General features: G+C 34.7%; 1 protein-coding gene across 6 annotated transcripts in view; it reads right to left on the minus strand.

The window, feature by feature from the left end:
• The window catches only part of CPSF3 (cleavage and polyadenylation specific factor 3), a 60,679-nt gene that overhangs the window by 30,824 nt on the left and 9,886 nt on the right, over positions 1–19,969 (minus strand). For 5 of the 6 annotated variants that reach the window (XR_008915502.1, XM_001371960.4, XM_007476163.3 and 2 more), the window contains exons 4-10: positions 19,127–19,255; positions 14,318–14,495; positions 13,153–13,242; positions 11,278–11,428; positions 6,306–6,481; positions 4,555–4,713; positions 2,998–3,144 (exon numbers count right to left, since the gene is read on the minus strand). Coding sequence is in view for 5 of the 6 variants with exons in the window: in XM_001371960.4 (XP_001371997.1) it covers positions 2,998–3,144; positions 4,555–4,713; positions 6,306–6,481; positions 11,278–11,428; positions 13,153–13,242; positions 14,318–14,495; positions 19,127–19,255 (1,030 nt within the window). In the remaining variant the exon portion in view is untranslated. Of the gene's footprint in view, positions 1–2,997; positions 3,145–4,554; positions 4,714–6,305; positions 6,482–11,277; positions 11,429–13,152; positions 13,243–14,317; positions 14,496–19,126; positions 19,256–19,969 lie in introns of those variants that run through there. The other variant, XM_016427753.2, reaches the window with a different exon arrangement.

A 19,969-nucleotide genomic window follows, 5' to 3' on the forward strand; every position in this document is an offset into this window, starting at 1 on the left:
AGAGAATCACCAAAAGTTAATTAAGAAAGAAGAAAAAGAAAAAAAAACCCTTTTTTAAGGGACCCAATAAGTTCAAATGATTTATATTACTATAAGAAAAGATTATACTGGTAACTCTTAAAATTATCATCATCAGGGTAGCTAGAAGAAGTAAACTTAGAGGGAACAGGGACAAACTGTATAGGATAAAATGTCAAGATATATATATATCTATCCACACACCTATAAATATATATAAATAAATAAAACTCGAGGTAAAGAGGAAAATACTAAGAGAAATGGGAAAAGAGACAAAATGGGGTAAATTTATATTTCATCAAGAAGCATATGGCAGGAGTGGGGGAGAAGACCAATAAACTAGAAGGGTAAAGAGGTTGGAGACAGGTAATACTTAATACTTACATGCACTGAAATTGACTCAAAGAGGGAAGAACCATCAGATCCATAGGGGCGGAGAATTGATTTGTGCCTTATAGAGAAATAGAAGGGTAACAAATGGACTGGTGGAGAGGGAAGCAATACAAGAGAGGGAGAGTGTGTGTGTGGTAGTTTAAAAAGACCCTAAAGTAAAATAAGAGGGGAATAAGAAGGGGAGGGGGAAAGGGAAGTAAAATAAGGGTGGGAATTAGGGGGTCTGATTAAAAACAAAACACTTGTGTAGAAGGAAATAGTGAAAGAAGAAAGGGAAGGACTAGGAGAGGAAATCAAAATGTTGGGGAATACTCAGGTGGTAATCATAACTGAACATGAATGGGATGAACTCACCCATAAAATGGAAGCAAATAGCAGAGTGGATTAGAAACTAAAATACTCCCATATGTTGTCTACAAGAAAAACATATAAAGCAGGTATACACACAGGGTAAAAATAAATAGGAACAAAAAGAAATATACCTTTTCAGTAGCACATGGTACATCCACAAAGATAGACCATTGTACTAGGGCATAGAAATATTGCAAACAAGTGCAAAAGAGCAGAAATAATAAATGCAACCATTTCAGATCACAATGCAATAATAATAATAATAATTAGTAAGGGTACATGGAGAGGCAAATCAAGAATTGATTAGAAATTAAATAATATGATTCTCCAAATCAGTTAAAGAACAAATTAAAGAAACAATAATTTCATAGAAGAAAATGTCAATGATGAGACATCCTTTCAAAATCTATGGGATGCAGTCAAAGCAGTACTCAGGGGGAAATTTATATCCTTCAGTGCATATATTAACAAATTAGGCAGGGCAGAGGTCAATGAATTGGGCATGCAAATTAAAAAACCAAAAAAGTAAACAAATTAAAAATCCCCAGATGAAAACTCAATTAAAGATCCTAAAAATTAAAGGAGAAATTAATACAATCAAAAGTAAAAGAACTATTGAATTAACAAAACTAGAAGCTGGTACTTTGTTTAAGGGGTAAAATTATGGTTGGACTGAATTTAATTACTCCAAATGAATTACTCAAGTGGTAGTTTATTTACAAATAGAGAGAGTGAAAGTAAGGAAAATGAGAGATAGCTACCTCAGCCTGATCCAAACCAGGCAGGGCTTTCGAGACCCCAGCAAAGGGGGGCACAGAGGATTAATAAAACAAGGCTTCCAGATATGAGGCGTCCTCCAACACAAGGGGCCTCTCTGGAGGCTAGTGCTTACAGAAAAGCCAAGGAAAGGGAGTCAGTCTTTTTTACTCACCCACATGTCAGTTCAAAGGGAAGCAGTCAGAGGTCTCAAGCCCATGCTCCACCAAGGCCAAGTTCAAAGGCAAAGACCCCCCCCCCCCCTTGAAGTTACCACCAAATTTTCAAATTTGACAGTTTTTTGCATCATTTCCTGTGTCTTTAGTCCACTTTTATGTGTACCAGTGGTGGCTTTAACTTCCATAAGTAAATTAGGTCAACATATAATAGTTTACCTGTCAGATCTATGGGAAAGGAAAGATTTTAAGACCAAGCAAGAGTTAGAAAATATTACAAAATGTAAAATGTCAAATTTCTTCCCCACTCTAACCCACTATTCACAAATTGCCATTTGTGATTTTTCCATTACGATCTGCCTATTTCATTTGCTTACTCAATAAACTACAGTAACTTCTTTTATAAAATATAAAGTCTCTGGTTTAGCTTTTAACATTCTTTAAAACTTGTTCCCAACCTATCTTTCAAGTCCTCACTATATATTACTGCTCACTACAACACAGGCCAACTATGCTTTTACCTATTCCTCAAACAGGGCATTCAAATCCTATCTCTGTTTCTGGATATGCTCTCTTCTATCTATAACGCATTCCTTCCAATTCTACCTGAAAAAAGGTCTGAACTAATTCTGCAAATTTCAAACTTCATTTCCCTCCCCACTAATACTTTGTATTTCACTATGTAGTATTTATTGTTTTCATTCTTCATGACCTCTGAATATGTACAAAACTATCTCTCTAAAGCAGTGGTTCTCAATCTTTCTAATGCTGTGACACCGCAATACAGCTCCCCATGTTGCAGTGACCCCAAACCAAAAAATTATTTTGGTGGCTACTTCAAAACTGTAATTTTGCTACAGTTATGATTAGAAATGTAAATACCTGATATGCATTATGTATTCTCAATGCTACAAATTGAGAGGTTGAGAACCGCTGCTCTAAAGAGAATATAAAAGCCCGAGGAGCAGTGAATCATTTTGCCTTTTATTATTTTTGTGTCCTGGGTACCTATTACAGAAAGTAGCACGGTAATAAATGCTTGTTGATTGACTCAGGCACTTCTATTTTTTAGATAACGCTAAATATGTTGAGAACTTATACTATTTTTCATGTATTTAAATCTTGGACTTCTTTTATATACTACTTTGCATGTATCTAAATATTAATGATCTTAAAGTATTCTGGAAATTATTTTTATCTCATCCTAAATTTGCCTTTGCATACCAGATCATCCTACAGGCTTATATTGCTAATGAATGATGAAACTTAAAAAAAACCTGGCACAAGTGAAATAGTCACTAACCACATGTGGAGGCTTTAAAGCTCGAATAAATTCACTGGTTTGCTGGTAATCTGTATGAGCTGAGAAAGAAATGTAATCTACAGACATCTTCAGGGGCAGCTTCTGTCCAGACATGGTAGTGATCTCTTCAGGTTCAGACATGATATGCTATTGAACCAAAAGAAGACAAAAGACACAGATAGTCAAATATTATTTTTAGAAAATATAGTGTAACATTATTTCCCTTTTCATATACTTCTTTGCCAACATTAGGATTTTTTAAAAAAACACAGTATTATACTACCATTAACCGAACAAATGGCAAATAGTCAATTTTCTCCAATAGGCCGGCATTTGGCCCCTAACTTAGTTTCTATTCTACTCTTGTGGTCTTCACTTCTGCTGTCACTGGAGCTAAGGAAATATTAAAAGTTCTGAAGTAGAGGAAGAGACAAAGCATGAAAAGCAGTTATGCTTTAGGGAAGGTCTGGACAGATTCTATACCCTGGCTACATAGTGACTTCCCTGATACTTCCTGAATTCTTACCAAATAAAGTAATTTGTGTAATTCACAAGTATATATAATAAGTAATTCAAAATGCAAATGGTAGAAGAGATTATGAGCCATACGTGCAAAGATAGGAATTAATTTTCCTTTTCTTTTAGCTAACATCATCATAGTTATGGAATGGGAATTTTAATGGAGTGAATAAATTAGGTAAATTTTGAAATATAGATTCATTTGGAGACTGCAGCAGGCCTAGCTAAGGTCACAGTTGGGAGTAAAGCAATCTGATGGTACTGGAGATGCAGGGGGAGGGGTACATGTAGGGGGGAATGGGAGAGAGACATATCAGAGTGAAAGTATGCTAATGACAATTTTTGCCATTTAACAGACGCCTCCCCCCCTTTCCCCCCATGGTTGTGTCCTACACCAAGGAAAAGGAAAACAAATTACCTTTCTCTTTTTATACTTATCAACCCTCAGTTTCTGGGACCCAGAACTAAAGCCACTTTTATACTTTGGGTGTATTCTTTTATAAAGAAGCTGTTTTTGTTTTTGGTGTAAGTAGGAATCTTACCATATTTTATGATGATACTTCTGAATGTAAATTATTTTTATGTTATAAAATAATTTTAAACATATTATAAATTCAAAATATTTTAAAATTCTTGATTTTGTTATAGACTGTTGGCAAAGTTAGAAATTTAGAAAAAGTTTTCATTTATGTGAACTAAATATCTTTTAGTTGGGGTTAGTAGCCAGAAAAAAAATGCTTCCAGTCATGATAAGAATGATAAAACCCATTTTTCATAACTATCCCCACAATGCATGGCTGATTACCTTCACAGAGAAGAAAATTTGCATATTAGGTAAGTACTCAACATTAGAAAAGTAACTAAATGAACTAAGATTGCAAAGGGTTTAATTTAATCTAGTTGAAAAGTTATAGGCATATTACAAATATATATATATATATACACACACATATATATATATATATATATATATATATATATATATATATATATATAAAAAGATTAAAAACAATGCAAAGCTCAAGCATGATAACAGACCTTGGCAAGTGTTCCCTCGACACAGTATCCAGCTATAATCACACCATTTCTTTTATCAGTACACCAGCTTTCAAATAATTCCCTGGATAAGCCACTCTGCATCATTCCTGGTGAAGCCATCACAACACTTGGGCCAATGTCATCAAAATGATCCATACTCTGGGAGAAAAGAGATATATATAAGACGTATGAGAATCACTAGGGTTTGATAAAAGAGGTGGTTTTTAAAAGAAGGCAAGTTCCTATCAAATAGGAAGCTGAGTGAAATGAATCACCACTAAAAAGTACCTAATTATCTTGACTGCCAGTAAAATAACAAGAAACTCATGTTTTTAACCTTTGGAATAATTTAGAAGCAGTAGATTTTTACCCCCCCCCCCCCACCCGGGCATGATGGTCCCCTTTGATATTCAGCAAAGCCTATGGAGTCCTTCTCAGAAATGTTTTTAAATACATGAAACAAATTTATGGCAAATTTAACAAAAGTTAATATTGTTAAGAGGTTAATAAAAATATAGATGTATTCCCCACTCCATCATTCTAGTTTATAGATTCTCTAAAACCTTTCCACAAACCCCTTTTGCACTTGTAGACCTCAGGTTAAAACATTTGGCCAATAAAATTTAAATCCGTTTATTTCTATGGGTTGATAATAACAATGTTACAATGACTAATAGATTAATCTTTGGTCATTCCTGGGCAGAAAGGAAATTTTGGAAATTATAACAAGGAAATGAAGAAGGCACAAAGATAACAAGAAAATAATAATAATCACTGGCCTCAGTATTTCAAAACAGTATCTAGAATTATACTTAAATTGTTATTTCTCCTCCCTCCACTGGAAAGAGTTAAACAATGTCATAGTGGTAAATTTCTTCCTTGAAAAATCAAAACAACTGTGATATCATCCAAATCAAGAATATTTCAAATTCTTTTGAACTGTCATTACTAAAAATATGATTCTAGATTCTTAAAAGTGTGGTATAGGTGAAAGGTTTCCTTCATTTGCCACAAGTTGCTCTGTTTGGCTTCACTTCATCATTTTCATCATGCCCCAACCAGGATGAACTCAATCCCCAAGGGGACTGATTTAGCTTTCCTACTCTCATTCTCAATTGCTTCTGCCTTTCTTTGCCAGTTAAAAATTTTACTTAATTGGGTCGCTGAGTAAAAACTTCTTACCTGGCTTCCCCTCATAAAGTTTGAAATCCTAGTTATCTCTTCATTTGTTACCAGCAGCTCTGTTTCATTCTGACTTTACCATCACTCTGTCATTGTCTCACAGTTCCCAATACAGGCCCTTTTTAACTTCCTTTTGGATATTGAATTTTCCCATTAGATTGTAAAGTCACTGAGGTTAAGGACTGTCCTTTTAAAAATATCTTACATCTTTAAATATCTAGCATAATATTTGGAACGTAGGTGTTTAATAAATGTTTAATATCACATAAATGTGAAGTCAGAAGACTTGTGCTACTTCTTCTCTGAGCTTGGGCAAGTCAGTTAACCTTTTGGGACCTCAGTTTTCTTATCTGTAAGATGGCATTGTGCCAGATGAATTTTAATGTCCTTTTAGCTATACATATCATGATCATATCACCTAAAAATTATGCTGTTTAAGTCGAACTTCAGGAAGAATTCAGTAAAAAACTGACCTATAAATACCTTCCAAGTAGTAATGACAAAAGAAAAAGTGAAATGGAAATGATTTTTATGCTCTGTAAGTATTCTTTTATTCCAGATGTACTAACCTTAAGATTACTAATGTGTTTGAAGACAAAGGGATTGTTGATATTGATTTGTTTGCGTATTTTGTCATTCATGGCATTTACATAGGTCTGGTATACTGCCATACACTTCTTAGCCAAAGATGATGCATAGTATATTGGAATGTCATGGAGTTCTGGGTGATTCTGCCAATATTCATCTAAAAAGAGATTTTACAAGGTAAATGTCCCAACTCTAGTAAAATGAAGATATCAAAATTTAAAATCAAGGTTAAAAACACACATGAATAAAGTGCACAAAACCCAACAACTTAAAATTTAGTCCTTAAAAAAAAAAAACCCCAACCAAAAACAAACCACTTATAGCAGGATATAATTATTTAACCATAGCTCAAAAATACATAGGACAAAGACTTTTCCACATATCTTCAAATAATGAACACTGGCCAGCAAGTGACTTAAATTTTGAATATATTTAAAACAAAAACTACATTATTAAGTGACTAATGTAGGGTAACTCATTGACATTTTCACTATCCTAGCCAGTGTCCAAAGATTTCAAATTGCAGAGGAGGTACTGACATGCATTGGTACAGGGAGTCCTAGCCCCCCAACATCTAAGAGAAGCCCATACTTACTGTTAAAAATCTAATATTCTTTAAAAATTGGTAACTGGGCTAAATGATAATTGATAATTACTTTTTTGGGGGGAAATTCTTATCTTCTGTCTTGAATTTCAATACTGTGAGAAGAGTGGTCACGGCTAGGCAAATGGGGGTGAAGTGATTTGCTCAGGGTCACATAGCTAGGAAGTTTATGAGGCCATATTAGAACCCAGGACCTCTCTCTGGGCCTGACTCTCAATCCACTGAGCCATCTAGATAATTTTAAATAAAATGTATTAATTTATTTGTTACATTGAAATTTCCATTACTAAAAATGTCATGAAAGATAAAACTGGCCAGGAAAAAAGTCTTTTTAAAAATTAAAAATCTTACTGGGAAAGGAAAACAATCAAGTTCTGGATTTTCTGCCACTCAGGTTGGAACAAACAGCAGGTGGAATGTTGAGAAGATATTGACAAGAATGACAGTTGGTGGGGGGAGGGGAACTTGGAGTGTGACAGTTAGTTTGGGGACTCTTTTGCTGGCCCTCGGACTGGAAGGAGCCTCTCTCCCTGTCTCGGGATAAAAGTATCTCTATTCCTGGACTTTTCCCAACTGTGTGCTCTACCTGGATTCCTGTGATCGTGTCATTGAACAAAAGGACTTAAGGGGAGTGGTTTGAACTGTAAGGCTGGTCTTTAGGGGTGTCAGCCTAAAGAGACAGGGCCGACCAGCTCTAAACTGTAATATTTAAAGGAATTGTAGGGTGATTGAAGAGGTATAGGGGATAAGGAAGATTTTGGGACAGGGAATGGAGGGGTTGAAGGGAGAGAAGGAATATGGCTGCTGGTGAGGTAAAAGGAGAGAGATGCCCCCTGCTGAGAGGCTGGCTTTGAAAAATGGGGTCCTCAAGAAATGGGTCACTTATGGAAGCCTCAGGGGATGTCTCCTCTATTGATTGATGAAGATACCCCAGGGCAGGTAAACATGGTCTCCCCTCAGACCAAGATTGCCCAGCAGGGGTCTGGTAAGAACCATCTATGGTTGAATGGCTGTCCTGAGGTTCAACTCCTTCTATGTCCCCTGAAATGATAGTCCTCTTATCTGACTGCAGTTATTTAAATAAAGATTGATTTAATAACAAGTTTGGACTGGGGAGGTATCAGGGAAGAAGGAATTGGGGTTTCCCTAGATGGGGTTTGAGTCTCTCTAAGCTTTTGAGCTGAGGCCAGGCCTTGAAGGCTGGTGGAACAATTTCTTTTATTCCCGTCTATGCTAATCTGTGCTAGTTTTCTTAAGTTCAAAGTCTTAGCAGTAGACAGCAAGAGGAAGAAAGGTTCTGACTTTCAGAGCTGGTTGGGCCTGTCTCTTCCGGCTGACGCCTTTAAAGACTAGTCTTATAGTTCAAACTGCTCCATTTAAATCCTTTTGTTCGATGGAGGAATCCAGGTAGAGCACACAGTTGGAAAAAGTTCAGGAATAAAGGAACTTCTATCTCGAGACAGGGAGAGGCTCCTTCTAGTCAGCGGGCCAGGAAGAGAGTCCCCAGACTAACTCACACTCCAAGTTACTCTCCCCCTACCAACTGTCATTCTTGCCAAAATCTTCTTTCTAACATTCATTCCAACTGCTGTTTGTTCCACCTGAGTGGCAGAAAGTCCAGAACTTGATTCAGTTTCCCTTTCCACATTACTCATTTCTCAACTAGCTGCAATACTCTGAGGCTTCTCTAACTTTTCTCACCAAGCCTGTATTGGGTATTTCTTCCCATTCCCTCCTCAATCTTTTAGTTTCCTTTTGTATATTGCATTATCTTTCCCTATTAGACTGAGAGATTTGTCACAGGAAGATAAAAACCTATAATTTCATTGATGCAGAGAATCCTCTCCCACCTAAATATCTGCTTCTTTTATTTTATTTTTTCATTTTATACTCTTACTGGGCTTCCTGGGGGCACTAAGAGGGTAAAGAACCTGACTATGATCATAAAACTATGGTAAATCAGAGGCAGGATTTGAACTCTGATTTTCAACTCTACAATCAGCCACTATTACCTCTTCTTTACACTGCTGACTTTCAATTATAACAGAACTTATCTGATGAATGCCTCAGTTTATGTGTTGAACTTATATTCTAGTTTGTAACTTTGGATACAAGAACATATAAAATCAAAATCTAGAAAATAAATCTTCCAAAATCTAGCAGAGTTATTCACTTAAACACTGAATTGAATTTCTTAATTAGGCACTCAGAGGGAAAACCAGTTATAGCACCAAATACTTCAGATAGTTTAAGCCTTCTCTTATTTATGATCTCACATAGCAAAGAATCAACAGATTTTATTTTGATTATACACATGAAAATACTATTCAATATATTTTATATAGACACAAAAATGCCTATTCAAAAACATAAAAAAAATTTAACTATGCATTGATTAAATTTGTTTTTCTTTTTCTTGCTACATATTCAGCCATTCGTTAGTTTTCCCACTAGATGGCAGAAGATTAAAAAAGAAAAAAAATTTTTTTAAATTTCTAAACTATTACTTACCCAAAGTTCTTATAGAGTTTTAAAAAAGGAGAGAGGTTGAAATTAATGTGGATACTTTATACTGTATGTTGGTCAAATCAATGCTAATCTTGCCCTTTAAATGGGTAAATAAGAAAGGTTTTAACATTTTCAAATATTTGGGATAAGAAGCTGTATTATCTGCAATGGTGGTGACTTTTTTTTAAAGCTATAACAAAATCTGGAATTAAAAATTCAAAGGAAATTGAAAACTATTATGTTGAAAGGAATCATAAACAAACCCATGTCAAGAATAAATTTATGTTCCAAATACCTTAGATTGCAAATTCATAAAGGAAACATTAAATGAGCTAGAAGAAAATAGAGAAAGCAACACAATGACAGAAAATTCCAATATTGCTCTTTGAGTTTTGTATATATTAATGGAAAGAGACAAATAAACAAAATACCTGAGAAATTAGAAACACATGTTTTCTGAGAAAGCAAAAGAATAAAAAAAATTAAGAAAGAACACAGGAACAGAAAGGCAAAGAATAAGAACTGTTAGTTTAAAATTAATATTTCCAAGTTCTTATTTTTCATAAAGTTTATTAATAATCACTTGAAAAAAGAAAAGGTTGATTAGCATAGATTGAAAATCTCTTACTCTAAGTCTGACCACACCCTTTTATTTACATTCATGGACACAGCTCTAGCATATAAAAAATAGGATGAACCAGGTTGGCAATCCAGGAGGTTGAGGGATGAAGTTCCCTCTATACAGAAGTGATGCAGAATGAAGCAAGCACATCCAAGAAAACAATATATAGAGTAACCACAAGAAAAATGTAAATGCAAAGAATACTCACACACCAAAAAAATAAAAACAAATGCAACTCCAAATCCCTAATAATCAGAGAAATGCAAATTAAAACAACTCTGAGGGAAGTGGAAAAACTAGGGCATTCAATATATTGTTGGTGGAGCAGTGAACTGAAAGGGCTATCAAACTGTGCATACCACTTGACCCAGCATTACTCCTAGTATGTCTGTATCCCAAAGAGATAAAGAGAAGGGAAAAGGAGAGCAGCTGGGTGGTTCAGTGGATTGAGAAGCAGGGCTAGAGATGAAACCAAAGAACTGGAAATTGAGGGTTTGTCCATCAATTAGGGTATGGCTGAACACCTTTGTTATATGATAATTATGAAATACTATTGTGCTATAAGAAATGACAAGCAAGATGATTTCAGAAAATTCTAGAAAGACTTATGAACTGATACAAAGTGAAGTGAGCAGAACCAAAACACTGTACACAGTAAAAGCATTATTTTTTGATAAACAACTATGAATGACCTAGCAATTTTCAGCAATGCAGTGATCCAAGACAATCCCAGAGCATCATGAAGAAAAATGCCAACTGTCCTCTGAGAAAGAACAGATGGAGTCTGAATGTAGACTAAAATTTTCTTGTCTTTTTTCATTTAAGATTTCTTCCACAAAATTATGCATGTAAAATATACACAGGATTGCTTATCGACTTAGGGCAAGTGAGGAATGAAGAAGGGAGAGATTTTGAAACTCAAAACTCAAAAGAAAAAAGAATGTCAGAAAATTATTTTTTATATGTAATAGGAGAAAAAAAGAAAATAATATTTTAAAAAATTTCCTGACTGTTAAAATGAAGAGAATGATATCTATTGGAAGTGTGAGAGATAATACACATTAATATACTTTGAATAAACTGTAAAACAGTGTAAGAGAATAAACTGAGGACACTATAAATAGCATATATCCTCAACATATTTATTCAATGATGTTTTTAATAAATACCTTTTAAAGTTTATGATTGTTATGTAAGTGGGGGGGGGGGGGGAACATACCTAAAATTAGAAGAAGTTCTTGAGCTCGTCCCAGAGCAAAGACAGGAATAAGACCTCTGCCACCTCTATTTACAATATCATGAACAGTGTTACAGAATCTTGCCTCTCGCTCTTCACGTTTTTCATGAATGTGAGTCCCATATGTAGATTCCTAAATAATGTAATTCACAAATATCAGAACAAAGAACAGAAATCTTTAACTCCCTAGTGACCCCCCCTTTTTAACCTTTCTGTTCACCTAGCTAGGAAATATCTGAGGTCATATTTAAACCCAAGTCTTCCCACCTCCACGTCTGATGCTCTCTCCACTATGTTACTAGCTGCTCCAAACCTCAACTGTATTTAAAAAAGAAAATACAGAAAAAAAGAATGAAACTCAAATAAAATCTATCCCTCTACTATCATATAATTTGTTTTGCATACATTTAAGATACATTTGACCTTCACAACAACTCTGGGATATAGGTGCTCTTATTATCCCCATTTTAGTGCTGAGGTAACTAAGGGAGATGGTGGTTAAGCGACTTTCCCAGGGTCACACAGCTAGTAAATGTCTGAGGTGGAATTTGAACTCAGAATTAAAAGTCTGAATCCAGATTCCAACCTTTTGGTGCTCTTGCCCACTAGAACACATAACTCTCAAGAAGAAATGATAAAAATAGTTGAGGCAGATTTTCTGAAATTTCCAAAAATTGAGGTCATTTATTTGCCATGTATTCAGGAATTTCTTTACTAATCTCAATGCTTATTGTTTATCAGCAGAATCATTAACAAGTAAATGAAAATTGAGAAGATTGTCATGGCCCTAGAATAATGGAGGAGGGAGTCAGAGTTATTAGAAGCCAAATAAGAATAACAGCAGACATTAGAGGGAAAAGGCAACTGACAACTAGTGCTTAAAAAGGTTTTAAAAACATTTAACCAGTCTATCTATTGTATCTCCTTGCCCTCGTGTTTTATCATAATTAGCAAGTATATGTTTCAAAAAGATCTGTGATTTCACTGTCACGGGCATTCTCTCCTACTATGTGAATCATGATTGTTGCCAATTAAACATTAATCTTTTACTACTTAGCTATCTTAAGTTTTAAAATGACAAATAGGAGGTTAATGGGTCATAGTAAAAGATTTTCCAGTTTGGTAGGACTTGCCATGGCTTACATTTCACTTGCCCTGCCTTGAGGTACTAGAGTAAGAGGCTAGGAGGACTTTACAGGTATTATTAAGTCTTTCTAAGCAGCAGAACACTGTATTGGAGGAGGCCTGGGATACAAAGAAGGGCATAATGTCTTCTGTGCTCTTAAGAACTTATGAACCAGATGAGGAGACATATGTATACAAAAAGATAAATAAAAACATGAGGTGGCATGTGCTAATTGCTAAGAGAAAAAACAAAGATTATTTTCTCAAGTTTCACTTTATAATTTCTTTTTCTCTACTGGGTTGCTATTAAATGTTCACTTTAAAATAATTTTACCTTGATTAAAATCTTGGAAAACACATTATTTGTTCCATTTAAGTCCTTTACTCTCTCCCAGGATAAGCCATCCTATGGGCCACTACTTTAAAAGTCAAAGGAAGAAGTTGGGTTGCTATGGTTAGCCTATGTCAAAACCTTAGTTTTTCAGCTAAAAAATTCAGGTTTACTCAAAGAGAACAGAATATTTTCCCCACATCTAGGAAAAAACCAAACCATACAATTCAGTTTTCCCATAATTCACACTACCTTTTATATTAGTTTAATAAACATGAGACATAAATTCTTTATAAGGGATATTTCTGTAAGAGGCAAGGAGGATATAGAGGGAAATCTAAGGGGATGCAAAAACAAAAGATAATAAAATTATTAAAACTTAAGAAACCATTAATACTTACAATGATAAGAATATCAGGTTTAATATTAGGAATTTCAGCTGCCATCAAGTGCCTATCTTCTTGTCTTGAGAAATCACCTGTGTATAAAAGCTATAAAAGACACAATACTTAGTTGGAAAAGGAATTAGGATTTTGGAAAGGCATTTTACAATTAAGCCAGTAAAATCTAGGTATCACTGTGTATATGTGTATCCATCAGCAAAAACAAACAAATAAATAAAATTAAATTAAAAAAAATCAAGCTACAAGCTGCCTTAGATTTTATATAAGTTAGATTTGCTAGGAAAAAGTATGTCCAACATTGAAATTAATATGGTAAGCTGTTAACTACAATTTTCAGTATTTATTCCACATTTTTTCTAGCCAATTCTATTAGAGAGATATAAATACAATAAATAATCTTGGCAGCTTATCTTCTCTCCCTTTTTCCTTTCCTCTGGAGCAGTCAGGCGACATGGTTGCCAAATATTATCTCAGCTTATTTTTTAACCTTTGAAATGTTATTTTGCTATTCTGACCTACAAAAATTCATTATAAGAACTGGTGTACCAAACTGGACCAAAACAGCAACTGAATTTAAAAAAAATGTTCAAACAAAAACAGGCAGATCAACACCAGTTTATATATATAAATAAGTATAGGACAAGTGTGAAACCTCATGATATTTTCACTTGATATATATTATCAAATGATAGATGAGCAATTAAAACTTATGTATAATAGGAAAAATAAGACTTAAGTATTTTATTATAGTTAGAAATACAGATTTCTTCAGAAAAATCAGTGTCATATTCCATAGAAATTTTAGATTTACAAAGTGCTTTTTTCACAAGCTTATGATATTAGTAATAAACCCCACCCCCAAAAAACATTTTCACTTTGCAGAGGAAATGAGGCTTAATGATTTGACCCAGCATTCAGACATTTATCTCTCAATGCTTTTATTTTTTTCCTTTATACCACAGTTTAGCTTTCTTAGAAATACATATTCTAGAGACTGGAGGTTCTGTCTTCAGATACTTCCTAGATGTGTGACCCTGGGAAAGTCACTTAACCCCCATTGCCCAGTCTTCCCACTCTTCTGCTTTGGAACCTTACAGTATTGATTCTAAGATGGAAGGTAAGGGTTTACTAAAAAAAAGAAAAAAAAAGAAATACACAGTACCTTTACACCAGCAATCTCAATCATAAACATGGCTGCTCCCAGAACATGGCCTGCATGGTAACACCAAAATTTGATTCCTGCAACTTCCTTTACTTCATGAAAGTTGATAGTTTCAATTTTGTCCATGCTCTCTTCTAAATCTGTCTCAGTGTACAGCATGTCATCTGCTGATATATTACTAAAATTTAAAAACAGAACATAAAGAACAAAATTAAACATTTTTACTGATTTATTTTGAAGAAATCAAAGAAGTCTGTTTTTTAATGACATATTTATAAGCTATCCATTTATTTATAGAAAATACAAGAAGTAGATTATGCCATGAATACTTGGAATACTTATGCTAAAATTTTATTCCATGGCCTATCCTCATGTGGGAGTGCTGGTCTTTCCAAAAATATCACCATGGAAAGCAAGACAGATTTCTTCCAAGCTTAAAAGTTTTCAAGTAACAGCAGAATATAAGCATCTTGAGTTTGGTCTTTCACTGTTGTTTTTTTATAACCAGCATCAAGTACAATGCCTTACATGGGATAGGTGTTTAATGTCTCCTAAAGTATATTAAAATATGGTCTCTGAGGATTTAAAGAACCAGTTTATCCAAATGTGGAGAGACTTATTACAAGGACGTTGGGCAACAGTCCAACGTTGGCCTAAGAAATTCATGAAACAATTTCCTAGGGCATGATCAGTTGAAAAATGTATTGACAGAGGGAGGGAAGATCCATATGGATGAAAATAGTCTGGAGGTTCCTTCCAGGTTTAGATCTAGAAGCCTATGAAAATGGATTAGAGGTGGTAGCTGATCAGTGGACTAGATTTGGCATATAATAGTAACAAATGAGCACAGTAGCCTACGGTTTAATAAACCCAAAGACCCCAGGTATTAGGGCAAGAATGCTGAGAAAACTAGAAGGTAGTAGTATGGCAGAAACTATCCAGAGGGTAACATCTCACATGTATGCTAAGACAGGATCAAAATGGACACACAAACATGGGTACATAAAAGGTGACATCATAAGTTAATTGAGTAAACGTGGAAGAAATAGCTTATCAGATCTATGGATCAATAGGGCAGAAGTTCCCTGGAGGTAAAAGGGATAATCAATATTATTGGTATTTAAAAATTTTGATAATTTAAAAGTTTTTGCATAAAAAAATCCCAATGTAGCCAAAATTAGAAAAGCAGGAAACTGAGGAAAAACATTTACATAGCACATTTCTCCAATAAAGGTCTCATTTCCAAAATATAGAGAACATAAAGCTAAATACATAAAAAAGGAGCCACTGCCCAATTGATAAACCTCAAATGATGATATGAAGAGGCAGTTTTCAGAGGAAGAAATGAAAACTATCAATAGTCAAATGAAAAAAAAAAGTTCTAATCACTAAAAATTAAAGAAATGAAAAATATCTCCTGAGGTAGCATCTCACACCCATCATATTGGCTCAGATAATGGGAAAAGAAAATGACAAATGTTGGAGAGGATGTGGGAAATTAGGTCTACTAAATTCACTGTTGGTAGAGTTAATGAACTATTTCAACTATTTTGGGGAACAATTTGGAATTGTGCTCAAAGTGCTATAAAATTACACATACCTTTTGATCCAGTAGTTCTATTATATTCTCCAAAGAGATCAACAAAAAGTAAAAAGAGCCTATCTCTATGTGCAAAAATATATACAGCTACTCTTTTTTGTGGTGACAAGAATAGGAACTGAAGAGACTGGCATCAAATGGAGAAGGGCTAAACAAGTTATGGTATGTGAATGTGATGGAATACTAGTGTGCTCTAAGAAATGATGATGGGGATATTTTCAGAAAAAGCTAGGAAGGGGGGCATTTGGGTAGCCCAGTAGATTGAGAGTCAGGCCTAGAGATGGGAGGTCCTAGGTTCAAATCTGGCCTCAGATACTTCCCAGCTGTGTGACCCTGGGCAAGTCACTTAACCTCCATTGCCTAGCCTTTACCACTCGTCTGCCTTGGAACCAATACTATGTATTGGTTCCAAGACAGAAGGGTTAAAAAAAAAAAAAAAGCTTGGAAGATCAATAATATTGTAACAATAATCAGTTGTGAAAGATGTAGCAATTCTGATCAGTTCAATGATGTACCACAACTCCAAAGGCTTCATGATATAAAATTCTATCTACCTTCAGAAGGACCCAGACTACAGATATTTTCCCTTGTTTTAATTTGTTTTGGGACATAGCTAATGTGGAAATGTTTTGGATGACTTTTTATGTATGAAAAGGATTAGATTCTTACCTTCTCAATAAGTGGGGGAGGGGTTGGAGAAAGTGAGAAGAGAAAAAAAAGAAAATGGCTTATGGCCACAGAATACCAACGGCCACAAATTTCTATTTAATGTACTACGGCATCTGATTTTTAGAGTCCTGGTGAAGTAAGTACTATATTATTCAAATAGATTTTATCACATGATTCTTCTAAGGGGTCAAATGAGATCCTATAATGAGTAACCATCTAATTTAGTAATCATAAAGTACTATATTGGCATGAAGGGTTAAGTTACTCAAGGCATGCACTTTAGTAATTATTATTTGAGAAACAAGGCCATTTTTCAATGTTCAAAACCAGTTAGGAATGACAGCAGTACTGATTGCCAGGCCTCGAACTGAGGTCTTCTGATTTCAAATCCAGTGCTTTTCTATTACGCCATGGATTTCTATAACATTCTGGGTATAATTCTCACTAGGATTTCATGAAGTATGTTGTATAGTCTATCGAATTATTTTTCAAAATTGTTCTTATGAATTTAAAGCAATACTGGGTATAATCAGAATAGCTACAGAATTAGATGTATCTGGAGAATAAACACAGCAAGTAAAGAGCAAAAACTAAAAGAACTGGTTTTTTAATTGTTAAAACTTCAAAATCTATTTTGCCTGAAAATTATGCATACACTTGTTTGAGTATACCCATGCTTTTCTATAGACTAGCATATGTTGTGGGGGAAAAGATAGTCATCTAAAACAAATAAATGAACAAAAAAGTCAATATTTCAAAGAACATATCCTTTTGTGAATTTTAAAACTATTCCACCCTAATCAAACCGTAGTTTAGAAGATCTGATTTAGCTATTTCCTGATCAATAACAATAGAGATACTTGGACTAACAGAATCAGGTCTTGGGAACTCTACATTTCTCCATCCTCCTTAGTTTAACAAGATTAGGAAGGTCTGCACCAAACTCAAGGATTAAGTATGGCCTTCAACAGACATGTGCAGAAAAAGCAGACAGACCCCTGGGCTATCCTAAGTCAAGTTAAGCTATGACTGATACAGATGAGACACAGGAAAGTGATGTAAAACCATCTATATAAGGCATGTCACTGGCTCTCTTTGCTCTTTTCTTGGAGAGGAGACTCTGGCTGGCAGCGTGCTAGGCGTTCCGACATCTTGGAGTGGTGGCAGTTATTTGTCTGGGTTTGGTGGTGAGTTTGCCCTTGAGCTGATTCAGGTTTGGGCATCTTGGCTGAACTCTTTTGGAGGTCAGGCTAATTCCTTCCTCCTTCACACTCAAAACCTTACTTTCTAGATCTCCTAATCTTTCCACCTGGTACTAGTCCTTTCCTTCTTCCTTCTTCTTAATCTCCTCCACTATATCAATTAAATCACCATAAAATTTTCAGCTGATTTGGGTATTTTATTATTTGGGATTTTCCCTGGCGACCAAATTAAATTTAGATTTTAAGTCACAATGCTAAAAGTTAGAGTATGTGTATGTGTGTTGGTTCATAACTATGATTGCAGTGGAGAAGGAGGAAGCAACAATATATATCATTAGCAATTTATCTGCATTTTATAGTCACAGTGAGTTACCTCAGGAACCGAGAGGTTAAGTGATTTGCTAGTGCAAATCAAAGGTTAGAACAGACCTCAGATCTCCCTGATACAATGGCCAACCCTCAATCCACTATAGCATGCTGTTTTTTGGTCAGGATAACACTGGAATCAGTCATAAAAATTCTAAACTTTTAACTTTTCCTTAATAAAATGAGGCTACAAGTAACATAAAAACAATTTGTAATCTTCCTGGTAAAGAAGAAATCCTTCTGAGGAATAATGTAAACTTCAATTATAATGAACAATTCCTGACATTTATATCGCACTTCAAAATTTATAAGAAGTTCTTTACATGCATATCTCAGATAACTCACAAAACAACCCTGACAGGAAGGTATTACAGATATTTTAACCTCTATTATTTCTATGAGGAAACTAAAGTTCAGAGATGTTAAATGACTTGTGTAGAGTTAGATCAAGTTAGAGGTGAGATTTGAGCCCAGATTTTCCTGACTCCAAGCCCAACATTTTCTCTACTATGTAATTTTTGGAATTTTCAGTATTTGATTCTCTTCTCACTTCTAGGCAAGGTGTCCTTAAAAATAAACAAACAAACAATCCTCTTACCTACCTTTGGTCTTAGTACCACAGCAAGGGCTAGGCCATCAGGGTTAAGTAACTTGCCCAAGGCCACACAGCTAGGAAGTGTCTTCAGGCCCTATGTGAACCAGGCTCTCTATCTACAGAGCTACCTAGATTACAGACCCCCCTCCCCTGGCTGCAAGGGTTCCTTTAAAAGAACAATGCTTCAGTAAATACTGACCTATTACCCTGATTACAACCTATACTTTGGTCTTGTGCAAGCCACATTTAGGTGGGCAACATGGCCAATATGAGAACCAATATTGTAAAACCAATATTGTGAATATAACAAGAAAACTTGAACAATCTCCGGCATTATATGAAAGAATTTATCTTCATAAAGTTTTGTAGCAACTCACCTAACTTTGACATAATCAGAAAGAAGCCATCTGTAAATAGCTTTTGTTGCATGAGTCATAAATGTTCTTCCTTTGAAACTTGTCTTCTGAAGAAACCAAGGTAAGGCACCACAATGATCTAAATGGAAACTTAAGATACAAGAAATACAATTGATATACTTGCAATATTACTCAGTGTAGTTAATTTAAAATATATTTAGGATAAAAAAAATTTCCATAATAGGATCCAAACATATGACAATCTGGCATATTAAACAGGCACTATTTATCTACTCTGCAATGATTCTCAAACTTCTTCTCATGGATGGTTTATCTTTGCTATGAAGAATTTTAAGCTAGAGACAACACAGTTGGAAGAGGTGTGCATGCCAAGTGTCTCTTTAATAAGATCAGAGTTTTCTGTTTAATTCTTTGTGACTTCTAAGTCTTTGAGGGTAGTAAATGTACATAATAGTCAAATTTGTTTCCTAGGTGAATATTATACTTATATATTTTCTGGGTTGGTAAAATTTATGTTAAACAATATTAATCATAGCTTTTCTTTTATGTACAATAACAAAATCCAAAATGCCACAGGTTGCCTAGTGAAACTTGTGGTGCATCATTTGAGAACCACTGATTTACTGGTATCCTTGAGGAAAGAAGAGGTGTGTGAACAAAGAGAAGGAAAAATGCATCTTAGTTTGGCAGGTGGTAGGAATTATTTTAACACTTCTGAATGGCAAGTGTGAATCAAGTAGAGAAAAAATGAGTTTTAGACTGTATAGTTTTAAAATACTAATTACCTAATTTGCTTATCTCATTAGCTCCAATGGGTTCAATTATCATCTCTATACAGATGAT

This window comes from Monodelphis domestica, chromosome 1, assembly GCF_027887165.1.
Source record: "Monodelphis domestica isolate mMonDom1 chromosome 1, mMonDom1.pri, whole genome shotgun sequence".
In the NCBI taxonomy this organism is placed as follows: Eukaryota; Metazoa; Chordata; class Mammalia; order Didelphimorphia; family Didelphidae; genus Monodelphis; species Monodelphis domestica.